Source organism: Chaetodon auriga, chromosome 18 (assembly GCF_051107435.1).
Source record: "Chaetodon auriga isolate fChaAug3 chromosome 18, fChaAug3.hap1, whole genome shotgun sequence".
Taxonomy (NCBI): domain Eukaryota; kingdom Metazoa; phylum Chordata; class Actinopteri; order Chaetodontiformes; family Chaetodontidae; genus Chaetodon; species Chaetodon auriga.
Window position 1 is genome coordinate 19,720,941 of NC_135091.1, and position 16,336 is coordinate 19,737,276.

At 42.8% G+C, this 16,336-nt stretch overlaps 1 protein-coding gene across 1 annotated transcript in view; it reads right to left on the bottom strand.

Annotated features, from left to right (window-relative positions):
• The window catches only part of lama4 (laminin, alpha 4), a 32,552-nt gene extending 17,344 nt beyond the window's left edge, over positions 1 to 15,208 (bottom strand). Inside the window, exons 1-13 of the mRNA XM_076757015.1 lie at positions 14,876 to 15,208; positions 7,652 to 7,753; positions 7,404 to 7,531; positions 7,222 to 7,302; positions 6,472 to 6,686; positions 5,701 to 5,801; positions 4,720 to 4,900; positions 4,203 to 4,286; positions 3,943 to 4,094; positions 3,420 to 3,530; positions 2,905 to 3,016; positions 2,531 to 2,695; positions 173 to 366 (exon numbers count right to left, since the gene is read on the bottom strand). Of these exons, the coding sequence (XP_076613130.1) occupies positions 173 to 366; positions 2,531 to 2,695; positions 2,905 to 3,016; positions 3,420 to 3,530; positions 3,943 to 4,094; positions 4,203 to 4,286; positions 4,720 to 4,900; positions 5,701 to 5,801; positions 6,472 to 6,686; positions 7,222 to 7,302; positions 7,404 to 7,531; positions 7,652 to 7,753; positions 14,876 to 14,983 (1,734 nt within the window). The 5' untranslated portion in view covers positions 14,984 to 15,208. The remainder of the gene's footprint in view (positions 1 to 172; positions 367 to 2,530; positions 2,696 to 2,904; positions 3,017 to 3,419; positions 3,531 to 3,942; positions 4,095 to 4,202; positions 4,287 to 4,719; positions 4,901 to 5,700; positions 5,802 to 6,471; positions 6,687 to 7,221; positions 7,303 to 7,403; positions 7,532 to 7,651; positions 7,754 to 14,875) is intronic.
• Between the last annotated feature and the right edge of the window lie 1,128 nt (positions 15,209 to 16,336).

Consider the following 16,336-nt stretch of genomic DNA (forward strand, 5'->3'; position numbering starts at 1 on the left):
AGGAGATAAAGCAGACCACACTTAGAGGAGGGACTCCATGCCAGAACACTCCTTCACAGAAGGGAGGACGGCTCTTTGACAGGACTAATGCATCCATTCTGACAGATACAGCATGAGAAGCTGCAGGAGAGATGAGAGGAGGGAGTGGCACTGGGGGGTCATGGGAAATCACCTGATTCCTCTGGAATTTGAGGATGCTGGCTTTGTTCCTGTTGTCCGTCTCCTGGACGGTGCTGGCAGCTTTCTGGAGAAAGCCCTGAGCATCAGACAGCTTGGTGGAAAAGCGGGACAGGACCTCCCTGACGGGTGGGAGGCGGCCTTCTGTGATAATCAACTTCTTCTCCAACTGACGGATACGCCTCAGCACTGTGAACACAATCAGAAACATGAGCCAATACTTTACAGAATCATCGTTAGTGTGATATTTGAGTGACTCAGGACTTGCTACTGGAGACACTCAGGCCAAAATGGCTATTTCTGTTACTCTGTTGCTGAGTGAAAATCAAATACGTGTGTGTGTGTTCAGTACTGGTGGGCTGGTGATGCAACAACATGTATCTAATTATGTGCTGTGTCTTCATGTGTGTGTGTCCAAATGTAATTGTGTTTTTGGAACACAGCAATGCTTTTTTCTTTATTGTTTAAGTGAATTAAACTTCTATCAGCACATATTCTTGTATAACAGTGCTTGTTCTCATAATAATTGAATGAAACATGAATCTAAGGAATGTGACGACCCCCTGACCTTTAATCTAGTGCCACAAGCAGGTTGCTATTTTTGGTCCAGAGTGAAACGTGTCGACAAGTACTTGATGCCATGACATCAGATTAAGATATTCTTGTTCCGCTCAGGATGGAGTATAACAATGTATTACTAATTATCTGCTGACTTTCATTTGGCGCCACTGTCTCACCATTATTTGTCCAATGCTTTACGGGACCAATCAGCCTCTCCTGTGCATTATTTTGAGTGCAAATTAGCAAATGCTAGCATGCTAACATGATGGTGACCATGGCAAATATTACCTGCTAAATATCAGCATAGATTCATGTGAATGGACACAAATGTTCTATATTTATCATGACACTGTGCTCGACTTTCAAACTGATAAAGAGGAACAAAGGACACAGAGTGACAAAGTCTGTGCAGGGACGTGGTCACAGGACTTTCAGACAAGACGCTCCAGTGTGAAACCAATAGTCCTTTTAACCCAAACCTTATTCTTTTTCTAAATCTAACCATGTAGTGTGGGTACCTAAATCTAAGCCGACATGACCATCACCATAAACATTTCTCAGCAAGCTTTATTTTGAAAGTCTAAAATGAGAACGATGGATGCGGTTCTTCCAACTGAAACACATTAGCGAAATAGAAAGTCCTGTTGAGTGAAGTGAAAAAATGGAAAATTCATTGTCCATGTACATGAATCCTGCAGCATAAATTTTGTATTTTATTTCAAAAATGCCTGTGGTGCTGTGTTGTCCATTACTGGCTTTTTTTTTGGTAATTTCTGTAACTGTAATTTCAGCAGTATCAGGTTATTATTTCTCTCTCTCATTCACATGGCTGACGGGACAAATGGACCTTTTCCAGAGCTGTTTCTGCTCTTTCCTTCTTGCATTCAAATTTGAAAATACTACATCTGTTTTCGAAAATTTGTTGTGGCTTTCAAATGAAAAGCTGAATTCAGAAAAAACAAAACACATTCTTGCTCACATCAGTATCCTCAGGGGTTTTGCTGCTACAGGCTAGAAAATCTACTTTGCCTGGGTATCAGGAGCTTGGGCTGGATAATGGTTAAGGTTAGCAAATGCTAGCTTAAATTATTGTTGTATAATACAGTTTACTGACTTTATGACAATTCTCTACTTTTTCTTCTGTTATGCTACAGTCATTTCATCCCGTAACTGTCCTTTATCAGCCATTGTTCAAAACAATTTACACATGTTCACTTTAAACATTAGTTGAAGGTCACCAATCGATTTTCCTCACATGAACACAGTTTCCTGGAAACATGTAAGCCTTAATGATCTTTATCTTTCTAATCTTCATTCTCCACTTTAATGGGAAACGAGCACAAATTCGCAATTGCTGCGACCACGTGCATCCACATTATATGCACACATTAAGTTATGTGCCCTTTTCTAGCGACTCCCATTGCCAAGCCCCCTTTTAGCCAATTGACATGAACATAAAAACACACCATTTTTTTCCTCCCTCTCTCTCTCTCTCTCTCAAACACACACACACACACACACACACACACACACACACACACACACACACACACACACACACACACGTGACCGCTTAGGATTGTGTGGAGAATCTTTTGTGGACTGACCGACCAACCAACCGACAGAACCAGGAATAGAGCTGCTGGTTGTGGCTAAAAATGAAAGAGTCATTTGGATACAGTTTCATGAGGACTCTGTCTTGCCATACTGAAATGAAGACAATGAAAGTAACAAGAAATAATCAGTGCATCAAGCACGTGTGTGTTTTGTGAATTGTTGTGTATGTCCTCACAGTCATGGGCTTCAGTCGACTCGTCAGTGGCGATGGGCTCTCGTGGAGACAGATCCAGTGTCCTCATCCAGTTCACCATTCCCTGGGCCACCTCAGTGTTCTGTCTGACCACCTCTGGATCCACATCCTGATGAACACTGTACAGCTCCCAGTCATGGATCATCTCTGTGCACATACAATTACACACATATATCAGTTAGCAACTTAAGCACATTGCAAGTGTAGACTCAGAGGTCAACTGGCTTCATATAGTTTGGCACTTGTAGGATACTGTATATTTAAAATGACTGTATGCAGCCTGCAAAACTCCTAAAAGCTAGTCAATAATGTTCATTATTGCATTACTGCATTATTATTGCAGAGCTGCTTGGTACCTTCAATGCGCACGTTGAGATCCGTGAGGTTTGTGCTGAGCTGCTCAGCCAGGGTGAAGGTCTCCAGCGTGTCGTTGTCTAACTCGTTCCCCAGAGTCTTCACCACACTCTCCTGGAAAACCACAGCAAAAACTAATCAATGACACATCAATCAGTGACTGAAGTCACTGGCCTCGAAAGACCAAGCTGGAACTCTCAGGTGTCTTGCACAAAGATTAGACAGAGAAAGAATTTTAACAACTAGAACATGTCAGGTCCAACTTTGTATACTGTCTTATGTTGTTAAGACCCTGCAGTGGAAATAATGCACAGATTTGACTGACATACTGTTTAGAAGCACATGAGTATGCAGTAAAGAAGTTTGAAACACTTTAGTACTTTAATCTGATTTTTGAATGTACATGTTAAGATATGATGCATCCATGTTACCTAGGGAACAAACATTGGCTTAAACTTCTAAAGCCTGCCCTTCAATGGTTAATGTGCATGAAATAAATCATGATTGCTTTGCTGACCGACTCTCCCAACTGTTTGATGTCCATCACTACAGCTTCTGTGGCCTCCTCCAGCTCCCCACTCTGGGCCTTCATCACAGAGGACTTGTTTCTCCAGCCTTGAAACTGAGTCTGAGATCAAAGGACATTAATTCATTTATTATACCACATTATAATGAATTAGGAATGGTGGAAATGGTGGCAATGTACAGTAAGGAACATGTAAAGGAAAAATTAAACATAAACCTTATTGTTAAACAGGACTAATCCGTGACGTTCACTGCATTTCAAGAACTATGGTGTATTGCAGCACTGTAATTGACTTTTTCACTGTATCATCTTGATACAATGATCCACTTTCACTTGTTAGTTGCTATTGTTTTTTCTCATTTAGTGTTCAGTTTGTGTCCAGTCAGAACTGTTTTGCTGGAAAACTGCTGCATGATGACAGGACACAAGGTGGATGAATACGGTGAAACTGGACCAAACAATACATTTGTGGGCCATTAAACCAAAACAATGAGCTAAAAGAGGCTAAAAGTACCTGCAGTCGATGAGCAGTGTAGTTGTAGTATTTGAGCCTGTCGTTAGCAGCAGCCCCAGTGGAGATGTTCAGCACTCCGACTTTCAGCTGGTCTAGTGTCTTATTTGAGAGCCGCAAGTCCCCAATCAGATGCCAAATGCACTCATCACAACCTAAAAGCAAATAAGTGATGACAGCATTACAGCTCAGCTGTAATGTGTTATAAACTTGAACAAAGTTGTGGTAGTGGAGTCTCTGCTACAGCTGTTAGCTCCACTTACTGATGTTGCACAGGTTGACTGTTGCGGCCTCTGGCAGGCACTCTCCTGTATGCATATCACAGTGGCCGCTCTCACAGTCACACTCTGTAAAAAAACAGAACAGATGCAATTCATCACACAGTTTAAGACAGAAAGTTCTGGACATCCGTCTAAAGCTTTGATCAGCAGTGCAGTTATCAAATATATATCACGACCCCATAGATGGTGTCTTGGCTTTAGGCCTGCACATCTGTCTGGTGGCCTCTCTTGTGTGGGACTGATGGTTTTAGCAGCTGTGTGTGTGCATAGATTTGGGCTGCATGGTGATGTCATTCAGCTCTCCACAGAGTCTCTGGCCACAGGGTCACAGCTCTCAGCAGATTCTTCTCTGACATCATGTAAACCACTGTGGTGGTGGGTGTGGGAACTTGAGTGCTCAGCGCAGACTTTGCTTCTGGGAAAGCGTTATCTGCACCCCCAGACCATTTGTCTGGGGGAGAGAACATTGGACATGCTATATGATGGACAGATGACTTACTCTGGCAGCCAGAGGGGCTGTAGTCCCAGTAGCCTGGGAGGCAGCGCTCGCAGTAACGACCTCCGGCCCCCGGGTGGCACGGACAGCTGTGGGTGAGAGGGTGGCAGGTGGTGCGGATGGAGGCTGGCCCACATTCACACCTCCGACAGCCCTGACAGCTGGAGAAACCCGAGTACCCCTCCTAGATTACATGAATGAAGAACGCTGTTAGAGCCCAATATCTGGCTGTTCAAGTTCATTTTCAAGCTTGTTGTCATGCATCATTCAAAGGATACTTCCCATCTATTATATTTTGGCTATAATTTATATCACTTATGAAAACATCATACGCATTAAAGTATTAAGTAAAGTAAGTTCGGTGGGTTATGGGATACAAGCACTATGACGATCAGACAGATTGTCCCAAAAACACTTTAGCCAAATTATCTACACCATGTTATTTGGAGACAAAACTCAACTGAGCTGAAATGTTGGTAATAATGGAACAGAGATCAAATCTGAACCAGGATAACCTGTAAACTTTGGTGCATGTTTTTATAACAAACAGCATGATTTTACAGATCACAGTCGTTTTAAAATAATGCTTCTGAGGTGGCATTTCACCTACTTTCTTCTCTTACACTTCAAATTACGTATCAAGGGCATATGCTGCAACTATCTCAAGGGCTTTTTCTCAATTGACACTTCAACTGTTTCCATCCCTTGTTCTTCAATGGACAGTTCAACTACTTTCATACTCTTCAAATGAGAGTCCAGCTGTTTTCAGCCAATGCACCTTAACTAACACTTCAGTTGTCTTCTGCACTCTCACTTGAGCTGACACTTCAGCTCACTGCAGTGATTAACCTTTTACCAACACACCGTATCAGCACTTCAACTGACACTTCAACTCCTATCACTCCTATCAATGCTACAAATTAAATTCCTGAGTCTCCCAGCAGAAATACTACCTGGACTGGGAAGTCAGGCAGTTCCTCTCACCTCACACTGGTCACAGAGTCGTCCAGTGACGCCTGGCTTGCAGTGACACACTCCTGTTCTGTCGTCACATGAAGAGGTTCCGCAGCTATTGCACTCGCACTCTGTGACAGACATATGTGCATGCAATGGTGGGAACATTAGATGTCAAATAATGGCATGAGCGCAGTGGAAAGGGTTATTTTTGGACTTGCAGGACCTCGAAAGGCATAAGGTAATCCTTGATCCTGAATTGTGACCTTGTCTAGTTTTTCCACTGAACAGCTTCAGGATGTCATACATGCAGAGAGCAGATAGCAGTGAAAAACAACAAAAACAACTCCCAACTCTGCTGCATATACTGTTTAGAATCATTTTGATATCGCTGAGATGAAAAACAATAGGTGGTGAAAAACAGAATTCGTTGAAGCTGTTCATATGCTGACTCCAACACAGTGTGACATAACATCTCAGGTCATCTTGTGCTGTGCTACACGGACCTGGAAGAATGCTGAACTGCTGTCAGTGGTCTACGAGAGGAATGTTCAGCAGTCTGCCAGAACAACTGTGTCAACAAACTCAATTTCCCTGCCTTCAATATACACCCTGCTTTGATGTTGGTTTAAGATGCACGCTTAGAATTGTTCAGCTTTCATAAGAACATTAAGCAACAACTGCACCTTCACTCCAGCATTACCTTTGAACACGGAAGCTAATTAACATCGTCAGTCTGGCGAGCGTGACTCAAACATCTCTTGAATAAATGTTAAGGAGGAGTTCACTCGTTGCTCTCACCTATGCAGTTCTTAGCACTGATGGCGTCGCCATAGAAACCTGGAGCACACCTCTCACAGTTGGCACCGGCGGTGTTTGCCCAGCAGTGCTGGCAGTGGCCCGTCACGTTGTGGCACTCGTTGAAGATCAGGTTAGGGTCGGAATTGCCGTTACAGTCGCATCTCTTACAGGAATTACCAATCATCATTGGGTTGCCATAGTAACCTGGAGCGCACCTGGATAGGATGATACCACTGCCTGTTAGAATGAGTGAGTGAGGGACAAAAACACTTTTGGGTGCTCTCTTTGGTTTTCTGTGCGTGCCAGAAGTTCTTTTACAATGAAGTCTATTAATGATTTCTTTATTTTCAGTATTTAGTGTCTTGTGGTAGCAGTGGGTTATAGGGGGCTGAGGCTTCCACTGAAGAACTTTTCACTCTGTCTGCATTCACACAGTAATTCAGAGAGTAGAAAATCTGTGCATGCTTGTGGAAGCAGTTGTGCGTATCCTTTAGCAGCTAATTTCAGCTAGTTTTTAGGTTTGGCTCCAAACTTCACCTGTTAAGTTGTCTCGATTCTATTACAACTTTTGAAAAAGAAAAAGCTGCTGTTGCATGGGAGATAGAGTAGTTGCTGCATATATACAGCAGATGTTGCAGTTGTTCTCTGGTGGCTTGCACTGGAGCCTACTGTAAGCCAGTAATCTGTACTTGATATTGAATGTGCACAAAGAACTTCAGTGCTTATGCCGGAAGCCGTCTCCGCACTGACCTCTCACAGACATGTCCGGCGTAGCCCTCTTGGCATTTGCACCGCAGAATGGCACCTCCTCTGTCACAGCGCACTGCAAAACTGGCCGGACACACAGGGGAAAGTATTTCAGACATCGCCCAGTGCTTGCCAACACACAGTCACGGTCTTATGGCTGCAGAAACAAGAATGGAATAGCTCACTTATTGGAAGGGACGGAGAGGGGGCAGGCACAGGGTCGGCATACGTGGCGTCCGTCCAGACTGGGGGCCAGCATATAGCCATCTTCACACATTTCACAGAAATCCCCTGTACTGTGGTCCCTGCAGTTCTGAGAGAGATAACATTACAGTTGATGGCAGCATTCTCCCATTTGTTCACGGAAATGAAATGCATTGAAGTGGCTTGATCACTCTGATACTTCAGCGAATGATAATGTGGGAAAACTTACTGTACAAACACCAGTGATGTCATCGCAGTAATCTGCGTGGCCTTTGCAGTTACATGGTAAGCACACATCCTGCTCGCTCAGGAAAAATCCCTTTGCGCACACCTGCAGCAGGAACAGAAATATAAATTCTTCCTTAAGCAAAAATGTAGAACAGTAATATCAAGCCCCCGACAATGACGTGGTTCACTTTGAATTCTTCTGCCAAATGAGCCCTTTGCACTGCAGGTATGTTCTATTCACTCTCATCTGCAGAGTAACTTAAGCCTATAAGCTTGTCTCCTCTTGTTGTAGATGACCACCATGCTCATAAATGAAAACACAGGTTGTGCAAATGCTGACTGCTGCAGTGGGACGTTTAAGTCTGAGTTGCAGAGGCAGATTGAGAGGTCCTCAGAGCGAAGCTGAAAAAAAGCTCTTCAGTGGTGCAGAGGAAGAAGTGGAATTGTCAATGATCTTATACCAATCAAACATTTCAGCACAGTCTTACTGGCCTGGGATCAGCAGGATATGCACTAATGCAGATATGAAAACATCATTGCATGCAAAAATGTTTTGATGGGTTATTGTGAACAAGTTCCTAATATGTCTTAATTAACTAATGTTACATTTGATAGTTTTACTCATCTTTTTCATATGGCTTTCAAAAGTCCGAACTCATACCTAAATATTTAACTTCATTATCATTTTTGATTATTTATTATTTATATTTGTCCTCAATTAACACAAAATGTTTTTTGTTTATTAGCAAAATACATTGCTACTGTTTTCTTTATATTCACGTTAAGACATGAGTCACTGAGCTTCTTAGCAACTTGAGGAGTAAATGAGAACGTGGTGGGATGCAACCTTAGAATTTTAAAGTTAAAGTTGAAATGATTTTCTTCACTTTTGCCTCATTGGTACATTTGAGTTTAAGCATTTTTGGATCATCTCTTAAATTAACAAATGGATCAGTTACACTGAAACTTTGCCCCAATTCCAAAACAGACTCAATGAATACACATATACTGTCTCAGTGGGGCCTGTAACATTAACTGTTCCAGAGGAAAGAGTCTCATGATCAAAGTGAATATTCACAGAAAAGCTGCACGATACTGTATTTCCAATATAAACTCAGGCCACTATTGCCAAGTCGAGTGAATCCACTATACTACAACTCTTTAACACTTGGTTATTGCAAATCTCCGTCTGAAAAATGACTGGAAAGAAAGCTCTGCAAGCTTTGACAGATTACTGAATAGGCCCACTAGACACAGGCACAGGGGTCCAAAGGGTCAGAGGGCCTCTTAGCCAGAGCCCGTGTATAAATTGAGTGTTATCAACACAGAATGACTAAGATCTCAGTCGAAAGCAGGTGTGCCCCAATCATGTTTTGATCCTGAGCTAAGCCAAGGCCAAACCTGTACTTTTGTAAAGGGTTAGGGTTTTGGTCACCATTATGTAGCTCAACATCACATATAGTGTAGGTTAAGTTACTAAGTCGCTATAGTAAATAACTAAAGCAATTTACTGATTCTACTTTTTCAATTTAAACGTGCTTGACAGCAGACTGCCATCTGTTCACGTCTGAAATCTAGTTGGTAAGTACTGCAGCTAATAAATGAACATTATTAAAAACAGATAATCAGTAATATTCATGCTAATACTGATAAGTGGTTAAATGTTTTGATCTAAACGTGTCAGGTAAAAAAGATGGTGCCTTAAAAAGTCACCAGTTGTGTTGTGAGGAAATTCCTCTGAATGACAACAGTTCCCTGACAGAAGGTCATTTTAAAACCTGCATCCTGTCTGATGTTTGTTCACCAGAGGTTCTCAGGATGGTGTGATGTCAGAGTCCCCCTGCCTCCAAACAACGACACACACACACACACACACACACACACACACGCACAGCCCTTTGAACATCTTTGAACATTTGAAGTAGCGCCATTCATTGAGGTGTACAATGGCACTTTGTGTGCAGACGTCTGTTAGAACTCCATAGTTTGACCTCCTCGCTCCACTCAGTCAATTGGACATGGACGCTTGTGCATCCAGAGCAGCCAGAAGATGGAACATTCCACACACATCCAGTACTGTATGCTCGCTTACAGTATGATTCACATTTTCCTTTGATTTATTCACAGATGGGCTGTGAGACAAAGGCATGCTTCTGTAGCCGGCTGATGTGAAACATCCTGTGAACAGCAGCACTGATTCTTCCTGCAGACCCTTTTCCTGTGGTTTCCCTGACCCACAGTCCACATACACTTATACCAGGCCCATCCATCTTTACCATATAAATACTCAATGTATCAACCTTTCATGTAAACACATTCTGGAAATTCAACCAATGATGTAAACAGCTTCAGTGCTTAAAGAAACATGCTAAAAGTTTTGGCCCCAAATGGTAATCCAAGCCATTAGGAGTTATAAAGCACAAGTTTATGGGGAAACCACTGACAGTCTAAGCTATTTACCATTTGTAAAAGCACTTAAAAGAGTTTTGAAATGGTTCAGACCTATTAGCTGTGTGACAGTGTGTGATGGGTCAAACAGCTGCAGAGTGTATACACGGGGGAGCACAGGGCAGGGGGTGAGGGTTACAGGGAGAGGCAGCAGATGGTCTTGAGGTAGGACATGGACTCTTTAGACTCTAAAATGAGAGGAATGCATCTCAAGTAAACAGTTCAACATCTTGTTGAATAACATTTTTTCTGCCTGTGTTTGAATGATTTGGTGTTGTAGCCTCATCATTTGCCTTTTTTAAATGAAGCTCCAGACCTAAAAGGAATAGCTGAACATTTTGGGGAAACTGGTTCAGTCACTTTTATTTTGAGAGTGTGATGAGTAGCATGGTACCACTCTCACGTTCATTAACTATGAAACTGGAGTCAGGACGTCTTCTGAAGCTAAAAAGTCATCAGTCTTAAGTTGAAAATATACCTTGTTGCCCTGCACCAAACAGCAGAAAGACAGTTGCAGAGACAAAAACTGAGCTAAAAGTAGAGGGAATATTGACTTCAAATCAGTGCGAGTGTTGCTCTGCACCTTCTGGATGGGTAAACAGGCAATTATTTCCTAATCGCATTAGTAACAAACAAGTCAAGTTGCTGAAATAACCTTATCATGACCACCACCATGACATGCTGCCTTTCCAGTAGTCAGTTTTGTGAACATAAAAATGGCAAACCTGCTAAACTTTTTCACTAAAAAAAGACCCAAAGCTCATCTTGGCTTCATCATATTGTGGTTTCGACAAACATGTTTGCTTGAATCTCTTTTTGGTTCTTGCCTGTCAAAAATGTAAGCAGATGTAGATGCTGCTAATCTGAGTTTTGTGAGCCATGTCAAGCTGAAAGAACTGTTGTTGTTTGTGTTGTCAGACATTTAAGCAGCAGACATAAAAACTTCAGTTAGAAACTTGACAGGACAGAAGAAGCTCTCCAGAGGAATTAAATGTTTAGCTTCTGAAGTACATTTTTTTTTTTCAGACAGATTTATCAGGAGGATAGCTGCTTTACTCCAAACACAGATCATTAATCAACATAAGATTCAGACCGATCCTATTGGAGTATGGGGAGATTTAAATAATGAAAAAGTAACGCTCCTGTGTCTAATGTGTAAATGTGCACAGTAGCTCTTTTAATGGGGAGACGTGCTTATTGTTTGTGCTGCGGGTGATAGCTGCAGGTAATGTAATTGATATTTTCCTCATTAATGGTGCTTTATTTCACCCACCCAACCCATCCACTATTAATCAGAAGGTTAATTTTTATGACCCACCCCACCTGATCCACAGATGATCTGCAACTGCGACCCAGGCATCACTGCCTGGTGGAGATCTGCACTCTACAGCAGGCTACTCAGTTGTCCCATAGTTTGTTGAGCCAAAGAATATCTCTTGACTCATGTTTTCAGACTGATGATACGTCACAACGTGACCAGCAAAAGGACAATGCTGAGGATAATCTGTACCCAACAGAATCAGCTGTACAGGTCTATCTATGCACTGCCAATGACAGTGTTTTTGTGGAGGCGCAGTCGGGGCAGATAAGTGAAAACAAGTTGTTTTCTGGTTTTGGATGAACATCTATTCTAATTGCTGTATTGCATTGTATATTTGTTCATCCTGTTACGAAACAAGTTGAACGCAGCCTTGAGTGGAGGGGACAGCTTTGGGGTTGTTCAGTAATACCGAATCTGAAATTTGAGAACTTTGAATAGGAATTTCAAACGTGGTGATAACTTAAATTCATCTCTAACTGTCATGGAAATTAAAACAATTGCACAGACATTTGCAGCCTTCTGCCAACTATGAGCACACTCGGTAATGTGAACTATTTCTGCAGCCCTCCCACTGTGCCCACAACAGTGGAGGACAAAGATGACATTCAACATGTATAGCCTCTCTGTTTTCATGTGAAGCTGCCTCTTCCAGTGCTCTGCCCTCGCTTTCAGCATGTATCAGTGTATTTCCTGTGTGATGACTGAAAGCTTACAGGGTAGACCATAAGCTGCTATCTCTGCAGTACAGAACCAAACAAATGAAGCCCGTATCAAGCTCAAGAACAGGATTTGGCTTTACAGATGAGTGCTGTCCAAAGTCAACACACTCTGGTCATGTAGCTCCAAAGCTGTGGCCATGCCCTCTCTCTGCAGTGTGTGTGTGGGGGTGGGAAGCCTCACAGAGCTGGAACTCTAGAATGTTGTCTTATAAATATAACTTTTAATTGTGATTGGTCCTTCACTTGTGTTCTGTGCATTTTTATGTACAGTACATCTGCTTGTCGACGGAGCTTTCCCTGCGTGGGAGAATTAAGTGGATTATATGTTAATGCTTGAAGGTTGAATCTCATTTCCGCTTTGCCTCCCAACTGGAGCTGAATGCTGTGCTTATATTGTCCTTGAAGAGGGGTTCAGACACTGGATTTAGTCATGCTAAGTCTGTCTGAACATCCTCAGGACACTACAGATCCAGGGTCATGAGAATCTCATCGTATCTCAATAACTATGCACAGACAGTCTGGCTGCAGGGGCGAGGCCTCCTCTCTGGGGAAGTTCAACTAAGAAAAGTCAGACATTTAGAAATAAACATGTGCAACGAAAAATAAATGAGGAGGGGATACTTAAATCGCACTGGTTTAGCATTGCCAAGCTTTGGGATTGAGCACCTCCACATTCTCTTTGACATTTTTGACCTACAACCCATTTTCCCAGGATATTTCTTCATACAGCTCGGAGCAAAGTCATTATATAGCCACTTACATCTGGCTGCCAAGAATCATAGCTCTCCAGTTCAGTTCTATTGAGCCAATGGACACAAATCAACCCCAAAAGCCACCAAAGCAGCCGCATAATGACACAGTTTTATGGAACGTTTCTGTAAAACGATAAAATTGTAGTTCTTCTGTGGCTTGACATCTTCTTATTTGAAGCTACAGACAGCGAGCACAAGCACAGCATGCAGGAATGTGCAGCAGTGATGACTAAGATGACATCAAATCTGTGCAAAAAAGGTTGTCAATCTCATTATTGATCAGGAAATCAGGACATGATTTTCGGTTGATTTTTTGCAAACATGAAATGGTTCATCAGGTGCTGTGCATCAAACAATCTGGAGAGCAAGATGTTCTAAAGTAATGCATTTGCATTTTGCTCGGATTGAGTTGATGACACAAGAACGTTGACTCAGGTCAGATTATGTTTGATGGCAAAAATTTTACTTCCAATGCCAGTGTTTCTAAAATTCTTGCTTGCTACCAAATCTTTGCGTGCCACCATGGTGTGGTTCAGACTGGGAATGTGGAGCGAATGTGGTTATGGCAGATGAAATGTGGTTACGGTAGTGTTAGACATCTACTCCATGTCATTAAGGTGAGGGAATCACCGGTGTGGTTAATGAAGAACCAAATTTCAAGTGCAGTTTTTTGATAAGACTTGAACTCAAGTCTCATGAGAGATGCCCTACATGCCCCCCCTACCCCTGCAACCTCCACACCCTTCCTGCCTCATTCCAATAAGGACACACTACTTTGTGCATGGAGAAAATCTGAGGTGCAGAATGGTCCAATCCAATATCTACATAATGCACAAAACAGAATTCCAAGAACTACTGCATTGGATGATAAATTATACACAAATGGAGGTTTCACTCACTTCATTGAAGCTTATAAAAGACAGAATCTTGACTATTTGAGTGCTGTTTGATTTGCAACAGCTGTGGATACTGGTGGTAGCAACAAGTGCATTTTAATATCGTTGGAAATGACACTTGTATTGACCACTGGGAGCAACAAATATGCCTTGAGAAGCTAAGCTGTCAAAAATATAATGGAAAAAGAGCAACTGCTGTATCTGTTCACAGTGCAGACAAACTGTAAATTGAGCAAAAGAAGACAGTTGACAGCAGACACCGGACAGCACTGGCTTTTGTCTTCCGTATCTTGTCCAGTATGTGCATGCATTGTTTCCAGTGAATCGTTTGTGCATGGATATGCTTCAATCATGTGTTAAAGACAGAATTGCCGCAAATGTTAAGTTTCTATATCCGGATGCAATTATAGAATGCAAATACTTTACATTGAATGGCGATTGTACAACATTTCTGGCCATAAACAGTATCAAAAATAGGTCTGATCATGAAAATCTAACAGATTCTATGTTTAAATCCAAAGAGGTGAACTTAGAATTAGAAACTACAGTATAATTTCAATTTCAGTGAAAACGTTCTGCACGGTTGAAACTTTGGCCTCTGATCTAACATCATTTGGAGCTAAACTAAGCCAAGGGAACACTGGCCAGTCGTCCTGTATGGCTTCTCATGCCCTTACTGTCTATTGTGCTCTCTCTTTCTCTCTCTCTGGGGTGTTGCTCAACATTTAGCAGCTGGTTGCCATTAGGGAACTGTCAGGGAGGGGCAGGAGGGGCATGACAGCGGTGGAGACAGTAACTCAGAGCCCATGTGAGCTTTAGCCTTGGGGTACCTCAGATGACACAAACACACACATGCGTGAACACAAAGCAGGACCGTGGTGAAGTCCAGAGAAGTCCTGAGAGAGATCTCCAGACAGCCAGAACTAATCCCTCCCAAAACACACACAAACCTGCCTCATCCTTCACAGCTTTCACCTTAAGATATGCCGACATGATCAGCAACCTTAGAAAAAGTCAGAAACTAAACATAGCTAGGCTAGGACGTACAGTTTATCAGCCAAAAAGAGGTGAAACAAAAATCTGTCTTACTTTCAGCACCGACTGTTGCTGTTCCCCAAGCCTGGCGGCAGAAGCTGGATAAACAATCCCTGAGAGGATGCAGAGAAGGCAGAGGCAGGACAGAGATTTAGCAGCCATATTTGTGTGTTTGCCCAGTGGAGCACTGATCCTGCTCTCTGTCAGTGTCTCTGTCAGTGTCTCCTGGCTGTAGGAAAGTCTCTGGGCAGCTCCTCTTGTGCTGCTGCACCCGTTGGCTTCACTTTTCCACTGCTCCGACCTCCAGATGCGGCACTGCGCCTAGTGCTGGCCTGGGCTGAGTCCTGTAAAACAAACTTGTGTGGACTTCCTCCCTTTCTCTCCCTCCCTCCCTGCCCTGATTCCTCTCCCCTAGCGGACTTGCGTCTCCCCTGAGCCAGTGCCTAAATCACATACAGATGGGAAGGCTCGAAACCGAGGGAAAGAGTGAGAGGGGGAAAGAGAAAGAGAGAAAGAATGACAGACAGAGAGGCAAATGAGCAACAGAGGGCTTCTGTCTCTTGGGCAGAAGGCAGGCTCAAGGCTGACAGTGCACCCATCCAAACTGCATATCTCTCCCCTGACTGGCAGAGTCAGATTGAATATCTCCATTTGCAGGACCGTGGCACCCTTTCACCTTGGGCTCAACAGGCAGCACCCCTCCCTCTTCTCTCCCCCCTCCCCTTCCTCTCTGTTTAGCCAGGGTGGGCAGAGGGTCTAAAGCTTCAACACTCACTCTGCACTCCACAGGCAGAAAAGAAACAGCTGCTCTGATATCCAGGCCCAGTTCCACCTCGCAGCCCCAGACACAAGCTTTCTGTTTGTTTTCCAAGGTCAGACCATCAAAAGCTGCTAAATTTATAGATATTATGTGAGACTCTTAAAAGGAAATGTGACTCTTCCAGCACAAAAGACTTATTGTCAGTGACTAAAAACAGTAGCTCCCTAAGATCTGAATGGCTAGATACTATGAAGGCTACTTAAAAGTTGTTTTGCACATGTTGAAGCTAACGCCTCTAAGCAGACATGTCACATGGGCCCAAAGACAGTTGTGACTTCTCCACAAAGACCATGTTGTAAGCAGTTCCAAATACGTCCAAGTTATGTCGCACTAGCTCATAGGACCATGTGGAAGTTATATGTCTCAAGTGACTTATAAACAGGTTGTCACATTCCAGTTATGTATGGCAGAGATGTCATCCACACAAGAGCAAAACAAGGCCTCAGGCAGCTGGGACTATTCCAAATAGAACCAGGGTTGCATTTGAAATGAAATACACATTTTGTTTTCTTTTTGCATAAGGAAATATAAAATATGCTTTGATTGCAGCAATTTATTTTCAGTTTTCCAAAGAGGATGAGACCATTTTTGGACACAATTGTGCAGACAGCATTGAAGCTTCAAGCCTCTGCAGCCAAGTTTCTCATGACAGACGTTGACTGACATCCAAGAGCTGGTTTTGTGCTGTGAACTTG